Source organism: Helicoverpa armigera, chromosome 6, assembly GCF_030705265.1.
Source record: "Helicoverpa armigera isolate CAAS_96S chromosome 6, ASM3070526v1, whole genome shotgun sequence".
NCBI lineage: Eukaryota > Metazoa > Arthropoda > Insecta > Lepidoptera > Noctuidae > Helicoverpa > Helicoverpa armigera.
This window is the reverse complement of record NC_087125.1, coordinates 6,044,344-6,060,115: the sequence shown is the minus strand read 5'-3', so window position 1 is coordinate 6,060,115 and position 15,772 is coordinate 6,044,344. Positions and strand designations below refer to the sequence as shown.

Below are 15,772 nucleotides of genomic sequence, written 5' to 3'. Positions count from 1 at the left end.
AATGTAGCGAACATATTAGTCGGCGACGTCATAATACTGCCGGAAGCCCAAAGCCAGGGCACGCCAGGGCCAAGCGTAAATATAGCGTATACATAAAGGCGCGTCTAGACAGCAAGCGGGCTACTTTTTTCTGCAATATGTCGCTGCAACACTGTGACCGGCAACATTGCAACCGACGATGCAATATTGCAGACGGACAATGCAATATTGCAGTACCGGCAATATTTGCCTAAAATTTTGGGACACACTCTTAAACGGAAATATATATATAGCTATCCATATATTTCCGTTATCAGCTACAAAATATGATACCTACGTATTTATAGATTGCTCGGATTTTATAACATTTTTGCAGCTACATCTAAAAAATGTAGACCGTTGAGATGCGCCTCAACACCACTAGCTTACGCATAAGTAGCCCATATGTTACTCTGAATTAGGAAGCTACATATATTAGTGGCAAGTTTCATCAAAATCCGTTCAGCCGATGGCGCGTGAAAAAGTAACAAACGTACCTACACACCACACTACACCGCCTTTATATTAGTAGGTAATTGGTGTGATGTGATAGGATAGATAACAAAATATCTAATGACACTGTCATCCATTGACTATTTTAATTTCACAATAATAACAAACAAAAAATAACAGTATCTATCATTTCTTTAATCGATAGTATCAAACGACCACTTCGCATTGCTATCTATTCGTGTCAGAAAAAGGTACTTTGGTATTATTCGGTTTACCTTATCTTTCTGCACCAATGATACTGAGATACGTAGGCATAGACTTTATGATGTACCTGCAGGTTTTAATACATCAATGCACTGTCAAAAAAGGGGGAGGTCGGCCCTTAAAATACAAAAGAGCAAAAATTACAGCCACTGCCGCCGAACACTAGAACCCCAGAGAAGTATCTACTTCTTACCTAGTCTAGATGACAATGTCAATCCCTCAACCATTTATCAGTTCACAGATGCGTCAACCAACGCTCTAAGTATTGCTAAACGAGCGTGTGGCGAATGTTCTTCCAAAACCTATCACAGAAATAGATTCCTACCGTCTTACCTGGTTTAAGCTCTTCTTCCGTGAACTTAACAACCTAGCAAAAAAAGGAATGACTAGGTAAGCAAAGGATAAAAAAAATCGGTCCTCGCATTTAATACAACAAGATTTCTAAAATGTTACATACTAAGTATTTAAAAAGAGATAACATAATCACGTACAATATAAATACAGTAAGTATAGATAGATGTATAAAATTTTTGACAGAATATTCACAAAATGCTAGCGCCGTGGTGGGCCTTCGAATTTTTTAGTTAGCAATATAATACGTTCGGCTTCCCGAATACCACTCAAGCGTGCCCCGTGTGCCGTAGCAAAATATCCAGGCACAGTAGCTTCACCCGCAAACAGAAGGACTGGCGGCATCGGGTCACACGGACCAGGCACTGGTGTTCCTAATTCACACTGGTGACTTACAGTAGAACAACAGCTCATGTACGAATATGATCCGCAGAAATGGGGATCTGACGCCCAACGAGATCGTAACATCATTTGTGGATAAGGTAGACACGGATTGCCTGTAAACCTACGCAGCAACTGAGTTAATCCTTCAGCGACATCGTTATCTGCCATTGATTCCATCATAGCAGCTTCTTGACCTGATATGACAGCACATAGTACATGTTTACTCCCTGGCAGTTCATCTATTGCACATACTCCTCGTGTCCAGTCAGTTCTACTCTGAAGTTCTTCTGCTGACCAGGCAAGTTTGAGATTACCTTCGTGGCATACCCAGAAAGGTTCAGAATATTCTAAGAATATTTTATCGCTGAGACCAAAACCCAAATTGCATATAGCATCTAACTTACAAACTGGAAGCGGTGGAGCAAATAATTTATCAGCTTGGCATTTAAGACATCCAAGTGACACAGTAAGAATGACATAATCAGCGTACAATTCTTCGCCATCGCAACACTTAATTAGTGCACGCCCCTCTCCTGATGAGCATGATCCCCAGCGGATGACGTTCACGGGTTTGTTATAGCGTATGCAGTTGTCTGGGAGGTTGCGAAGTAACGGTGCCATCACTCCGACATATCCCAGTGGAACACGTACAGAGCCACCCGGTAGCTCAATATAGCTGCCATATTGATCAGCACTAACTAGGGATAGATCATCCCCGCACTTATTACGCAAAATATTAGTCAATCCAAACATGACTCTAGCTGCATCGTACCTTTGGTCTTCTGGAAAGTTATGTAATTCCTGTTGTATACGTAAACCGACAAAATTAAGTAGGGTTCCATGTTGCCTTTCCCCACCAAGTCTAAACAAATTAGCGGCTTGTTGTTCTATTTGCCTAAACGTATGATAAGCTGTTATTGTTACTGGCAAGTCGACTGCTCGTCCTTCACTTGTACAAAATAAGCCTCTCGATGCATCTAATCGGGGCAAGGGTTGTTGCAAAAGCTTATCTTGAGATGCTAGCGTAAACACAGAATTTGGTAAACATGCTCCAAAAATCCATTCCGCGCCCATTTCGATAACAGCGTCTCCGAGCCAACATGAATGAATTCGGCCTCCGGGTCTGTGAATTTTAATTTAATTTTGATTACAATTTGAATTATAGGTTGGAGGTACTAGATATATCACCTACACAATTTTCTTAAGAAGTTTTCTAAAACGACTACTAAAGTGAATGGAACTAAACACATTCGATATTTTTATGTTCAAATCCGAGTCAATGCCTAATAAATTACTTAAGTGTAACTAATGTTTTCTAAAGCTGTAACTTACACCTATAACATACCTTTCTTTAGCTTCAAGTACGAGAAAATTCCGTATTCCGCACTGAGTGAGCCGATGAGCTGCCGACAGCCCGGCCATGCCAGCGCCCACAATGATGACACGCGGCTCCTGGCAGTTTGGGCCGATGCTGCACGAGTCCAGGATGCATGACTCTTGTCCCGCAGTGCTGACAGCACTACCAAACTGACGTTTTTCAGTCACCAACGGTCTATTCGACCAGTGCCCTAGAGTCCCAGAGCTGAGATTTTTTATCAAATTCCAAAATTCCCCTCTCCATATTAGTTTCATACGTGACAATTTCATACTTATATTGCAGCTATATATGCCATCTAAACCTTTTGTTAAAAATTACATAGCACTCTCGAATTTTGAAAGCTTTTCTTTTCAAGTCATGGAGTGACGTTTAAAACACCATGGACGAAAACAGAATCATTTTCTTCTTAATTTCACGTAAAGAGCTTTTGCTAGAGAACATGTTAAAAAGAAACGTTCTTTTTATTATTTATTGATTATATATTTTTTTTATCGAAAGTATTGTTGTTATTATTTGATGGAAATATTTTGATACAATAAATAATTAATTCTTTCTTCTTCTTAACGTTTATCCCGTCTTGTGACAGGATCCGCTTTCCGTATCTTCTTCTTCCACTTCGCTCTATCCAGGACATCTTCCTCTTTGAGTTCGCAGATTTTCATGTCTTTGTTTACGACACTCAACCACCGCAGTTTTGGCCTGCCTCTGCGCTTTAGGCGTCGTCCTAATTGGCAGCGATCGCGCGATGGCGCGATGCGTTTGCCGTAAGACTGCCCAAAAGGGAGGAGATTCTCAATTTCAATGTTTCTGTTCTCTAATCAAGTGGTTCATTAGGTAGGTATTTAAAAATAATACTCGTCAGTATATTCATACAACACTGTTTATTATACAGTAATCATGTTTATTATATTCAACAAACAGCTATAGGTACTTTAAATAGACACATATCCGTAAATTGCTAAAAGCGTAACACTAACAATATGCAAGATGTGAGCATTTAGCTTATTTCCTCATCAACTGAACAAAAATAGGTAGGTAGGTACAGAAAGTCATACTTCGTTCATGGGTAATCAAGTAATCACATTATGGTAGGCTATTTATAAGTCTAGATTTGTCTAAAAATTAAACATGAAACTATCCCTTTTTGTAAGTACGTTACGTACATCGTTTGAGGCTGACATAGGCAAGAAGAGACTAAGAGTATGTAGGTATATATGGCTATATAAGTAAACGTTTAAGAATATAGACATTTAATTTTTCTTCAATAATAAAGTATCTTATTTAAATTATATTCAATCATAAGCATAGGTCCCATTTGGTTTCCCAATAAGGAATCGAAGTAGATATTATACTCTTTAATAATAAATTATCACAACTCACAGGTATAGGCAACAAACGGCATTTAATTAGCTAAATTATCGTAAGTATAGGAATATAATTACACAATTAATGAACCAAAATTAATTAATCTAGTGACATTAAAACTGATTTTAAATAATATTGAACACAAAAATATTGTTCTACAATAGGAAAGAGCAATCATTTTATTGTCACTATGTAATCATTTTACGGGAGAAGACATCTTATTTAGATACCTATTTATTGTCACAAACGGCACTACAATTCATTTACTAAACATTTTTCTATCACAGTTATTACAGTTACATATACTGTGCATCTAAATACAATAAATACCATCAAATTTTAATAATCTTTAAATATCTCGATTCTCTCCTGCTTTATAGAAAGTAGCAGCATAGTTGTCTAATTTATGTTTTGGCTCTAATTATTGCTATAATATATCGAAATGCAAAGCGATTCAGTGACCTTTAAGTACATCATCAGCAGCAGCCTTTACCTCCTCCCAAGATATATGAATGTCACTATCTTCGGTGAAACGTGAGCAAATCGCTAATCGAAGGAAGTATGTGTCGTCGATCTTAGAAGGAACTAAATGAATTTTGCCTCTTCCATTTATATGCCTGAGCAGTTCCTCATTCTTTTCGTTACCGCCTTTAAGTCTAAAGCAGACAAGTCCCATAGTCACTTCTTCATAAATTTCGAACCTTTCGTCAGCGCTGCACAACTTTTCAAATAGATGAGCAAGCGCAATGTGTTTTCTGATGTGCTTTTGGAGATTTTCCACGCCATACAGACGTAAAACGAACCACAACTTAAGCGCTCTAAAACGACGTCCGAGAGGTATTTGCCAGTGACGGTAGTCTGGAGCTGATCCCTGCTGGTCGTGTTTCAAGTACAAGGGATCGACATTGAAGGCATCGACGATCCAACGCGGTTCTTTGAGCCACATGGCGGAACAGTCGAAGTTAACGAGCATCCACTTGTGTGGATTGAAATTGAAGGAATCCGCTTTTTCAACGCCTTTCATGAGGTAACGGTATTCAGGACAGATGAAGGCTGATCCCGCATAAGCTGCGTCGACATGTAACCAGATGTCATGCTTGGAGCATACGTCACCAATTTCGTCCAAGGCGTCGAATGCGCAAGAAGATGTTGTACCTAATGTGGCCACCACCTGTAATAAAGTATGTAGTCACTGATTAAGAGAAGTTTTGAAATGCTAATAATACCTATCTTTAATTCTCAATGAAAATATTAAATAAGTAAGCTCATAAAAAATAGAATCTTAGTAGAAGTGAAAAAGAGAGTCTTACATAGAATGGAATCAATCCATTGCGGATATCTTCCTCGATGGCTTCCTGCAAAGTGTCACCACGAAGGCGCCTCTTTCCGTCTGGTTGTAGCGAACGCAGCTTCACACCACCCAGGAGACCAGCCCTTTCCACCGAAGAATGAGCTTGCTCTGTAAACAATAAACTTAAATATCTGTCTGTAGGTACACACAAATAACTCGAACAACAAATTAAAAAATAGAAAAAAGTTTGCTTACTGTTGCAATAGCCGACGAGTTTCGAAATTATCTCAATATCAGTCCATTCAGGGTGTTGTTCCTTCACGCGTATAATTGTGCGGTTCTTGGCCCCCAGTAGAGCGACCAGCGTGGCCTCGCTGGCAGTGCCCTGGATGACGCCACCGGCCTCGCCTCCCGACCGAGCCAGGAACGACTCGGGCAGACCCAACATCTGGCCCAACCAGTCCAGCATCACAACCTCCAATTCCGTACACGCTGGACTCGCAATCTGGAATTGATTTATTCGCTTTATAGTTTTTCCACAGAACAAAATATATAAGTCCTACTCTCCGAGCCGGTTAATATATAATTTATGATAGGTCGATGCGCGGTCGATGATCTGTGATCCATCTGTAAAGATGTAGGTACCTAGCTATAAGATAATGTAGTCTTTGTAGTAAAATATTGACTCGGTAATCGATGGCTTTTTCTTGGGTATCGATTAGCATTATTTAAGTACCTATATTTGACGAATATGCATATCTACTTCATACAATATTAATTGGAATTATATGGCAAGTTCTTTGTTCTAGTATGACATATATTTAACGCAAAAAATACTCGAGACTGTATAGGACATGGAACCGGTTTTCCTTGTTCGAATTACCTATGTGCCGCATGACATTGACACTGCTATCGGTTCGCAGAATTTAAACAGACATGGCAAGCTAAACAGCGGAATAGTGTATTGAGATTCCGGTAACAAAAAAAAACCCCAGTTTCAGGTATGCTGAAAGTTAAGGTCTCTTATTCTGTGCTTTAGATAACTACACATGTACCTAGGTAGATGATGAGGAGGATCAACATTTATCATCGTTTTATTTTGTAAATGGCCTACGTTACAGCGAGTTTTTACAACATACCCAAGTAAAGCCAATGCAGGCGATAGCTCCGCTCAGCATGTCAGCCACGATGGCCGGGTAAGAGTTGGCGGTAGGGAAGTATGCGTGGAACCGGGGCGAGTGCCAGTGCGTGACTCCTGACATGACGACTCGCTCGATATCAGCCATGACTGCGGTCCAGGGCTCCGGCTTCTCTGGGGCCTGTGCTGGCACCAGTGGCCGGAGGTACCCAGGCTTCACTGACGGCACCACTTGTCTGAAAAAAATATTACGATATGTTAACTTCAAATCATAAACACAAATTAGGGACAATATGACACTAGTAAAATTGTAGGATTTTAATTCAATTGAATGGTATAAGTGTTTGAAAAAGGTTTTTTTTTTTGTAAAATAGTAATAACCTGTCTCTGATGTTTTCCAAATATTCAGCAATGTAGTCTGTCATTGCTTTCGCAAAATCCTTGAAATCTCCAGGCTCCATGGTTTCTGAAATCATAAAAGGAAACAGTTAAAGACATACGGAAAACTGATTTATGACAATGCAGAAAATTTTAAAAATATAATTCCAAGAGGATTAACATTCTTGTCGGAAAATTCCAGGATGAAGGAAAATCAGTCTCCATCCGAGACAAAGAGCCCGAGGTATTTGCCACTATGGACATTGAAAAGGAAGGCTTGGGACACTATATTATGAGAATTAATTTAATTTACTCTGAAGTGCTGCATCACCATTTAAACCTGATAATAACTTCAAGTTACCGAGTGTCCGAAGTCATCCTTATTAGTTCTATTGCAAAAGTATAGGGTAACACTAACACCAATAATAGCAGGTAGGTACGACAGTTAGATAGAAAAAATACGAAGATCGGTATAGCGTATAGCAAGCTATAAAAGTAATTTGCTATGCTCATAACACAGAAAGCAATAATGTAGTGCAATTGCGATATTAATTAATATACAAATTGGCTATCAATGGAACATAATGTGATATCATCACAGTACGTTGGTATGTATGTAGAAGTTGGAGTGTCCCTTTGTAGTCGTTTGTATTGGTTTTATAAACAGTAGGCACAAGCCTTTGTTTGAATCTACGTACAATTTGCATAAACTACGTTTACAATATAATAACAATATTCAATCCATGAACAATTAGCGTAAAGATAATTAAGCAGTCATAAAATGCGAGAAATCCATATAGGTAGCAATAACAAAATATGCATAAACTTCGTATAGTCGGGTTACTATAGAAGATCGAGCTAAGTATAATTAACGTTCCTAACAGCGAAAAGAAAACAGTAAACAGAAAAAATAACAGCATAACACTTCATGCGTAATTTGAAAACACAAACCGAAATTCAGTTTTGTATGCTGGTCCGACATGATGGAAGCTAGAAGAGAGAAATACCGTATTATCTATCTATTGAATAGAAAGCTACTGATGCAACATATTACACAGATTATTACTCTTCTGGAGGTTATTGCTTTTATGTACCCAGGCTAAAGTATATCTTAAACCGATGTACCGAATTGCCTGCACATCGATCGCAAGTAAATACTTCATAGAGTTCAATAGGAACTATGTACATTAGTTCTAGGAACAACGAATCATTATATAATTAATCAAATTATTGTTCTTTTTAGACCTAATTTAATTATGACACTTCATTGAGCCTAACTATAGATATCTGTGGAATGACATTGACCGTATCAATATCACATATTACATCAGGCTAATTATGTCACCCGTTCAATGTCAGTGTGAAATGCTACCGGTTGTCAAGTAAATAATGCGTATACACTTGAATTGGTGGTCCTTGTTCAATGCCGAGAGAGCGGCGCGCGCGGTGCGCTTGCGCAAGCCACCGAGCGTGCGCCGGCGAGCAAGTGGTGCGAGGTTATACATGGACCTCGTTGCTGCTCGTGGCTTCCACAACCTATGTTTACTTAGATTCTGACTAAGACGAATTTGTTCTACATTGTTAGATAGCTAACTACAGTTTGGCCTTTTTCGGTTGAAATCATCAAACGATTTGTCATCAAATGATCAAGTTATATGATCCCCCATTGTGGGTACAGTGTGAGAGAGTGTCAGACTCTTACTGACTAGAACCCACCTTGTTCCTTCTAGAGCGCTTTATATATCATGTCAAGATAACTCTTTCGAATAATCCAGCAGCCACGGTAGGCTCCGGCCCTTCTACAGCGTTGCCTTAGTTAGAACAAAATACTAAATCAAAGACTTTTAAAAGTAGGTAGGTACTCGTAGTAATATAAGGTGTCGAAACACAATAAAGATATAAAAATATACAATTGCAAAATAAATAACTTCACCTGACCTAGGAATATCAACCATTCCTCAACATTTGTTTTCTAAACCAACCAATCATAATAAAAGTCCTTAACCTGGGTCGTATAACTACTTTACAATAGTTCCGTATCTGTATCTATGTTAGTTAAGGTTGACCCATATTCGAGCCAGATGAATATCTATCTGCAAACCATAGTAAGTACAGCCTCTGTGTCACTTGGGACCGATAATGCTCCACTTCTGTTTAATACCTTACTAACCTTTATTATTTTCTACCCGTTTAACAACATTAAAGACAAAGGTTTGCAATTCCAAGCACCTACGCGAAAAACTATGGGAAAAACGTTTGAATCCATTAAGCTAGGGAATGAGATCGTGGCAATAATTCAGTAGGTTTATCTGCGAGTCCGAGGGAAGAACAAGACCATGTTTAATTCATTGAAACGTATCTGCTTCACGGCATCGATCGCTGGGTTTAGGGCCAAGGCAAGCCGACACTCACGCGATAGCTGAAAAAGTTAGCGAAGCGGGTGCTACACTCATTACCGCTGATTCCGTTAAGGTCATTTATTTTGTGCGATAACTCCATTAGGTTCCTCTCGCTGTGATTTGTGAGATTGTTTTGTTGGTGGTCAGAATAATGTTGCCTTATGGACTGAAACTTCTGAAGGTACAGAAATCCAGTGCGACTATGGGTAGCTGTTCCCAATGGCTTTATCCCTATCCAAAAGTAACTTCTCTTCTTCTTTCGCATCAGGGTGGTAAGGAGCCCAAATTACCCCTTGCTACTAGGTAGAGCCAATTCAAAGATAGTCGAGATCAAACAAACAGACGGACAACAAGTTCAAACATGCATCCACATGCACTTACAAATGGATACATCAATTAATTCCTTTTTTTCCTTATATACCTATCTTATAATATATCTTCAAATTTGTTTATTTAAACGCTCGAGTTAAAACCAAATATGTAGGTAATTTGATAAGATAACGGCACATTTATTATTTGAAATGATGTCAATATTGTCTTTTGCGATAAATTAGGAATTTTAAACAAACGTAAATATTTATCGAAGGAACCCTAAAACATTAAGATACACAGTTTGACTCATAATTCATCGCGACAATTCCAAGATCCCGTTGTCTTTGCTCTATCAATTAAGTTATTCAATATCACAATTACATTAATGATGTGGTAAACCAGTTTAGTCGAGGTCACAATGATCATGCGTTCATTAAAAATACATATTTTATTCAATCAGCGGAAGTATTGTGTACAAACAGGATGTTACGGTTTTTAAGAAAATATTGTTTTAAAATTAATTTAGTTATAATTGCGAGCAATTAAGTAATGTGATGCACGTTACGAACTTCTTGTCCTCAGTAATGTCACTCACTTTCTATGATTAGATATAATTACTTGGTATCATTTTATGGTTATGACGCGCTGATTGACGTCAATGATAATTAAGATGTTTTTTGACAGAGATTTTGTAATAAACAAAATTGCTCTTGACCGCTTATTTGATCAAGAACTTAAACTGGTCATAGAGTGCGCAAGATACTTTAACCAAGTATTATTTTTTAGCGTAGGTGGGGGGAAACAGAATTGACTAGGGCATACAAAGTAACAAAGGTACTAAATGGCAACAATCTGCGAAGGTCGCAATAATATGGCGATCTCAAACAAAAGTCTATTATTTTTATATTGCTTCAAGTCATTGTCTTAGTAAATAATTTGGCGGTAATGAACATCTATTAATGTCACACGAGTCTTAACAAAGGTCTTAAAGACGAGTTTGTGGTCACCATGGCTACATAAGTGAGATAACATTAATTAATTTGATATGGCTGTGACGTCAATGACCGTTGCGAAAATTTAAACCAGAGACTATTTCGTTAGATAAATATCCTTATTCAACTTTCCTTTTAAGATATTTACATTTAGATGACAGATTATTTACCTGCACGAGGAAAAACCCTCGCGGAGTAGTGACGCTCGCGCTCTGGGTACCGGTAAAAGATCCCAAACTGGTAATCCCTCGTTTTACGGCCATATGAACGGCAGACCGAGACTTTCATAGAATGAATGAATCAGCTGTGCGTAGAATGTTTTTTTCCTAGCTGTTGGAAACGCAACGGCCAATATACATATATTTATTGAAAAAATAATTGTGCTTTGGTTTTTTTTTTTCACAACACCGTTTTTTTGCGGAACTTTAAACTGGTTGGTAAATAAATGTAGTCTTCATTTATTTACATTAAATGTAATTACGATCGTAGTAAAAGTTAGATACCTTGGCGCAAATTATTTTAATAATTTGGAAAACCCTGACATTTTGGAATTTCAGTATCAATTTACTGTTAAGTAATCCATTTCAAAATTACTTCGACACTATTTTTATTTGGAATATTTTTATAATAATTTTTATTTAGCCGTAAGCCATGGGCAATAGGGTGGAGCGAAAATGTATGGAGCAAAAAAAAAATCGTTTTTTCTCAACGGAATAGGGATGAAAAGTTGTCTTATAATATTCAAAACAAGTGTACAAAATTTGACTTACCAGTCGCAATATTTTGAGGTGCCCCACAGGAGATGAAAATAAAAAATATAAAAAAATCCAATTTTTCTATTTATTGAAAAATTTAACATTAAAAAAGCAAACTTAAATATCAAACTGTTTTTTCGTATTAAAAGTAGGCATTCGTTTACGCGAAAGCAGTCTCGCTCTAATGAAACCGTCTCTTGTATTATCTCCACAAACTGCATTTGATGCTTCTGTCACCAACTTGATGCAGCGCTCTACTGCTTGAGTGTGACATGGAAAATCAATAATCTGACACATGCTGAGACCGTTCTTGACCACATTTTTCAAGGTTTCAATAATGCCAACATCTTTCAAGACAGAAGAAGCTATAATAGCAGCGGCTCTATCCGAAACTCCAGTACGATCGCATGCAAGAGCTAATGAGGTTAAATTCAATCGTTTTTTTTTATTAGGTGGCGAAGCTTTATGTTTTACCTGTTCTGGGTTTTTATACTGAGGACTAGTAGATGGCACAAGCAAACTATCGCATGAGCTGCTGCTTTCTGTTACCAAATCATCAGTCAATGAACGAGAACAACAAGGTTTATCAAAATAGTTTACCTCTCTACTGCGATATAAAGCTTTTTCTTTTCTTTCTTGTTTTTTCTTATTTTTGCCGTTGTAGCCACATCGACACCGCCTATCATCATTTTTCTGGTCGTTCTTCGATCCAATAAAAAAACAACTTCCTCCTTGGGAATGCGACATTCTTTAGGACAGTTACAATCCGATATAACTTTGCATTTGCAGCTACAAATATCAAAGAAACTATGAGAGTCTGATATGAATTTATAAATTTTTTCTTGGTATTTAATGTCCGTTTGACGGCCTCGATATGGTTTCATTAAGCATCTGTATTTGTCATGATAAACGCGAATCAATTGTAGGATTCTTTTGAAACTTACAGTTGGCAGCGACGATTTTTGCCATATTTATAAAACTTCTTGAGCCAGCCTTTCAGATATTTCATGAACTGTTGGCTCTTTTGTTGTTATATCAGGCTTCAATTCATTTTTGATAAATAAATAATATTTCATAATGTCGTTGTAAGTTGGTAACTGGGAAACAGGTAACTTTTCTGGCAAACCACAGGCAGGACAGCTTGACATTTGTCGTGTTTTAACTTGCAACATATTTCTGTAATTAAGACAAAGAATACTTTTAATAGTACTACGGTCATAACCGAAACTGCAAGTTTTGAATGTGAAAAATATTACTTACAATATATGTATTTGTTCCCAGCCGTCAGATTCGATGTGTCAAGTACCTAAGTGCACGACAAACAAGTGAGCTCGTGTACGCGCGCGAGTTGGCTAATGCCATTTCTTTGATGTGAGGGAGTGAAATAAAAAATACCCCTTCCCCGCACCCCGTTACCTACCGATCAGAACAAACACGTTTCAAGTTCAATCTTGTTTAGTTTACACTAATAAAGCATCGCTAAGAATATAATTCCGGGTTTATACAATGTTTGCGATTTTATGGAATTTGCGCAAATTTTCAAAACTTTACGATGATGGGGGCACCTCTAAACTTGACGTAAACAAACTGAGCTTTCTCGTATTTAGTAATGACCTAAAATAGCAACTTTATACAGGTATGCCGAAGTAAAAATTCAAAAAAAATAAAATCGCTCCACCCTAATGGGCAACCAAATGGTTTTTTCTAAATCGTTTTATGCTAGAAACTAACAGGCTAGTGGAAATTAGTCATGTTCAATGGAAAGAAAATGTGAAACACCCGTTGGAAACACATATACGCATACCTAACTTAGGTAGACATTCTACAGTACATTGGAACATCACGCTGTGAAAATGTCAAGTGTGGTTCGGACTCGCTTCCCTCTTCAGAGTGATGTAGAGCTTCGAAATTGCAACCGATATTGGCCTCGAATTTCCACATAACCCCGATCCAATCATTCTCTCTGAATTAAGTATTTTTCAAACCGTGCGGACCTCTAAACGTCATAAAACCCAGAATTTAAGAAAGTGGATTTTCACGCATGAGCGGGATGGAAACTGTTAACCACAGATTAAGTAAAACGTAAATTTACAAAGAAGAAAAGTGAAAAATCGAACATTCAGTAGGACCTAATAATTTAGCAAGAATGGTTCAATGTTCTTTACAGTCTATTTATATAGGTAATCTCATAATAAATCCAATACCAAATTATAATGACCCTTCTACATGGCTTAGTTTCTGAGGTTGGTTGATGTTTCTGCAAATTCGATATAATCCTATAACTCTACGGAAATAGGTCGGACTTGCTATCCTTAATGACCTCGTTAATGACCATACGTAGTTATAAAATAGGTTCCCAAGAAAAGTTGAGACATTGAAATGAGCAATTAAAAAAAACAATAGAAAGGAAAAAAAGGAAGGATATATTATCTTTTTAAGGTAAGTTGCGTTAAAATAATTGATATGCAAAGTTATTGCAAGGTTTTTTCAATGAAACTGAATGAGTTTACAGTAAAGGAGTTTAGTTACTTATTAACGAACTGATATATCTAAAATTAGAACAAGGAACAACATTTGCAGTAGGGAGGGATATTTGATTTAAAATAACAATTGAGTAGATCTAGAATCGTATTTCCAATATCAGTGTGGGAGATAAATGCTAAAAGCGATATTGTAACCGGTAGCTAACCCGCAGATATGAATTAGTCTTGGGAGACTCTATTTACAAAATTATTACAATAACTACTTACAATTAAATATTTAAATTAATTGTATTAATGTTAACAATATTTGCAACAGTCTATGTACCAGCAGTGGGATGTACAATATGTACGTACATATCTACCGCAAACATTTTTCAGAAAGCTCTGCATTGAATGGTAGTTTTCTTTTACTAATTTAATTCACACTGACACAGTTTTTTATATAATTAAGATTAGGTACTTTTGTACCCGTTAACTGATTTTACATATTTTTGCACAGTTGACATAGCCTTGATGCCTTGCAGAATGTTATGGCGGTTGAATTGAGTTTGAAAGTAAATACCACGCACGATAATGATGACAAATTATTTGAGATAATCATATAATTATGTGAACATTACCTAAATATGTCGTAACTTAAGCATAACTTCTAATTAATGCGTCACAGATTTATTAATGAAAGCTCGTTATGATTTTTGCATCTTCATCAAATCAAATTACTAAAACGTTAAACGTTACGTTTAATTTAGGTAATTTAACCATTCTTAAAATTCTTGTTAATATTGTAAAACCTTTCTTTTGTTTAAATTAACTTTATATTACTCTGAAGAATTTGTGTTTTATGAATACTTACACACAATGCATAGTATTTTTTATTAATTTAATTTAAATTATAAATAAAAAACTGGCTATCAATAAAACTTGCACTCGTATCAACCGATTTAACGCTCGATTTCATAACGATAAAAAAGAAAAATAAGTAATTAAAGAAAACTCTTTATCAATGTAAGGCTTTATCTTACTTCCGATATTATCACTTCGTGTAATGATAATATTAGTGTCGTGATAGTAAAACTACAACAAATAGTGTAAACATTAACGTTAATGAATAACCTGCATTGCAAGTTAGCAATGCAGTTTGCAGTTTTGGAGCTAGTAGTTTCCTAAGAGCTCAATTAAGTGCAATAGTTAGTAGTGAAGGTAGAGTTAGGTGCTAATTCCAGATTCAAGTTGTATTGTCTTAGTTTTAGTAGAGTTAGGGTCCAATATTCGTTAAATCTTTGGCTGATAACTTTCAACCAAGAATAACCATAAGTAATTATTAAGAGTTAATTAATTATTTAAGAGCAATCACAATTCAAAAAGTTAAATATTTAAAAATAGTTGTATATAGTTCTTAACACTTACCAAATGTATGTAAATTGCTTAAAATATAAAAACTGCAGACGTTCAACAAAAACACAGCGTCACCTAGTAATTGGTACTAATTTTCTTTTGGACAATGTCCGTGAATTTACGCGCTTTGTATGATCGCGAGAACGCGGTGCGCCCAAATCACTGCCAGTCTCGGACTACGCCCGCCGCCGCCACTCTCGCAACCTTTATATACTCGTAGCTACGATACGAGGGAACTGTGCACTATGTAGCTGACTCCATTTAGAAGATTAGCCGCGGCGCATGAGCCGTCAACTCGAATGCTAATAGAAGAATTGAATCTGTAAAGTACTCCGTACCCTCAAGAGACTTTCAATGCGAAGAGTTCCGCACCCCAATCTTTAAGCGGGACATCTCAATATTTACTCTCTTGTATT

General features: G+C 37.0%; 2 protein-coding genes across 2 annotated transcripts; both read right to left on the bottom strand.

Annotated features, from left to right (window-relative positions):
• Window positions 1–1,144: 1,144 nt before the first annotated feature.
• LOC110371916 (peroxisomal N(1)-acetyl-spermine/spermidine oxidase) lies at window positions 1,145–3,239 on the bottom strand. The gene is made up of 2 exons (XM_021328365.3): window positions 2,816–3,239; window positions 1,145–2,593 (listed from the first exon to the last, which is right to left on the bottom strand). Exons 1-2 carry the CDS (start codon window positions 3,115–3,117, stop codon window positions 1,288–1,290), a joined length of 1,608 nt encoding a protein of 535 aa, XP_021184040.1. The 5' UTR covers window positions 3,118–3,239; the 3' UTR covers window positions 1,145–1,287.
• Window positions 3,240–3,710: 471 nt separating this feature from the next.
• On the bottom strand, window positions 3,711–15,558 carry LOC110371956 (aromatic-L-amino-acid decarboxylase). The gene is made up of 6 exons (XM_049835897.2): window positions 15,369–15,558; window positions 7,024–7,108; window positions 6,644–6,878; window positions 5,760–6,009; window positions 5,524–5,672; window positions 3,711–5,384 (listed from the first exon to the last, which is right to left on the bottom strand). The coding sequence occupies exons 2-6, from the start codon at window positions 7,101–7,103 to the stop codon at window positions 4,668–4,670; spliced, it is 1,431 nt and encodes a 476-aa protein (XP_049691854.2). The 5' UTR covers window positions 7,104–7,108; window positions 15,369–15,558; the 3' UTR covers window positions 3,711–4,667.
• Window positions 15,559–15,772: the final 214 nt, after the last annotated feature.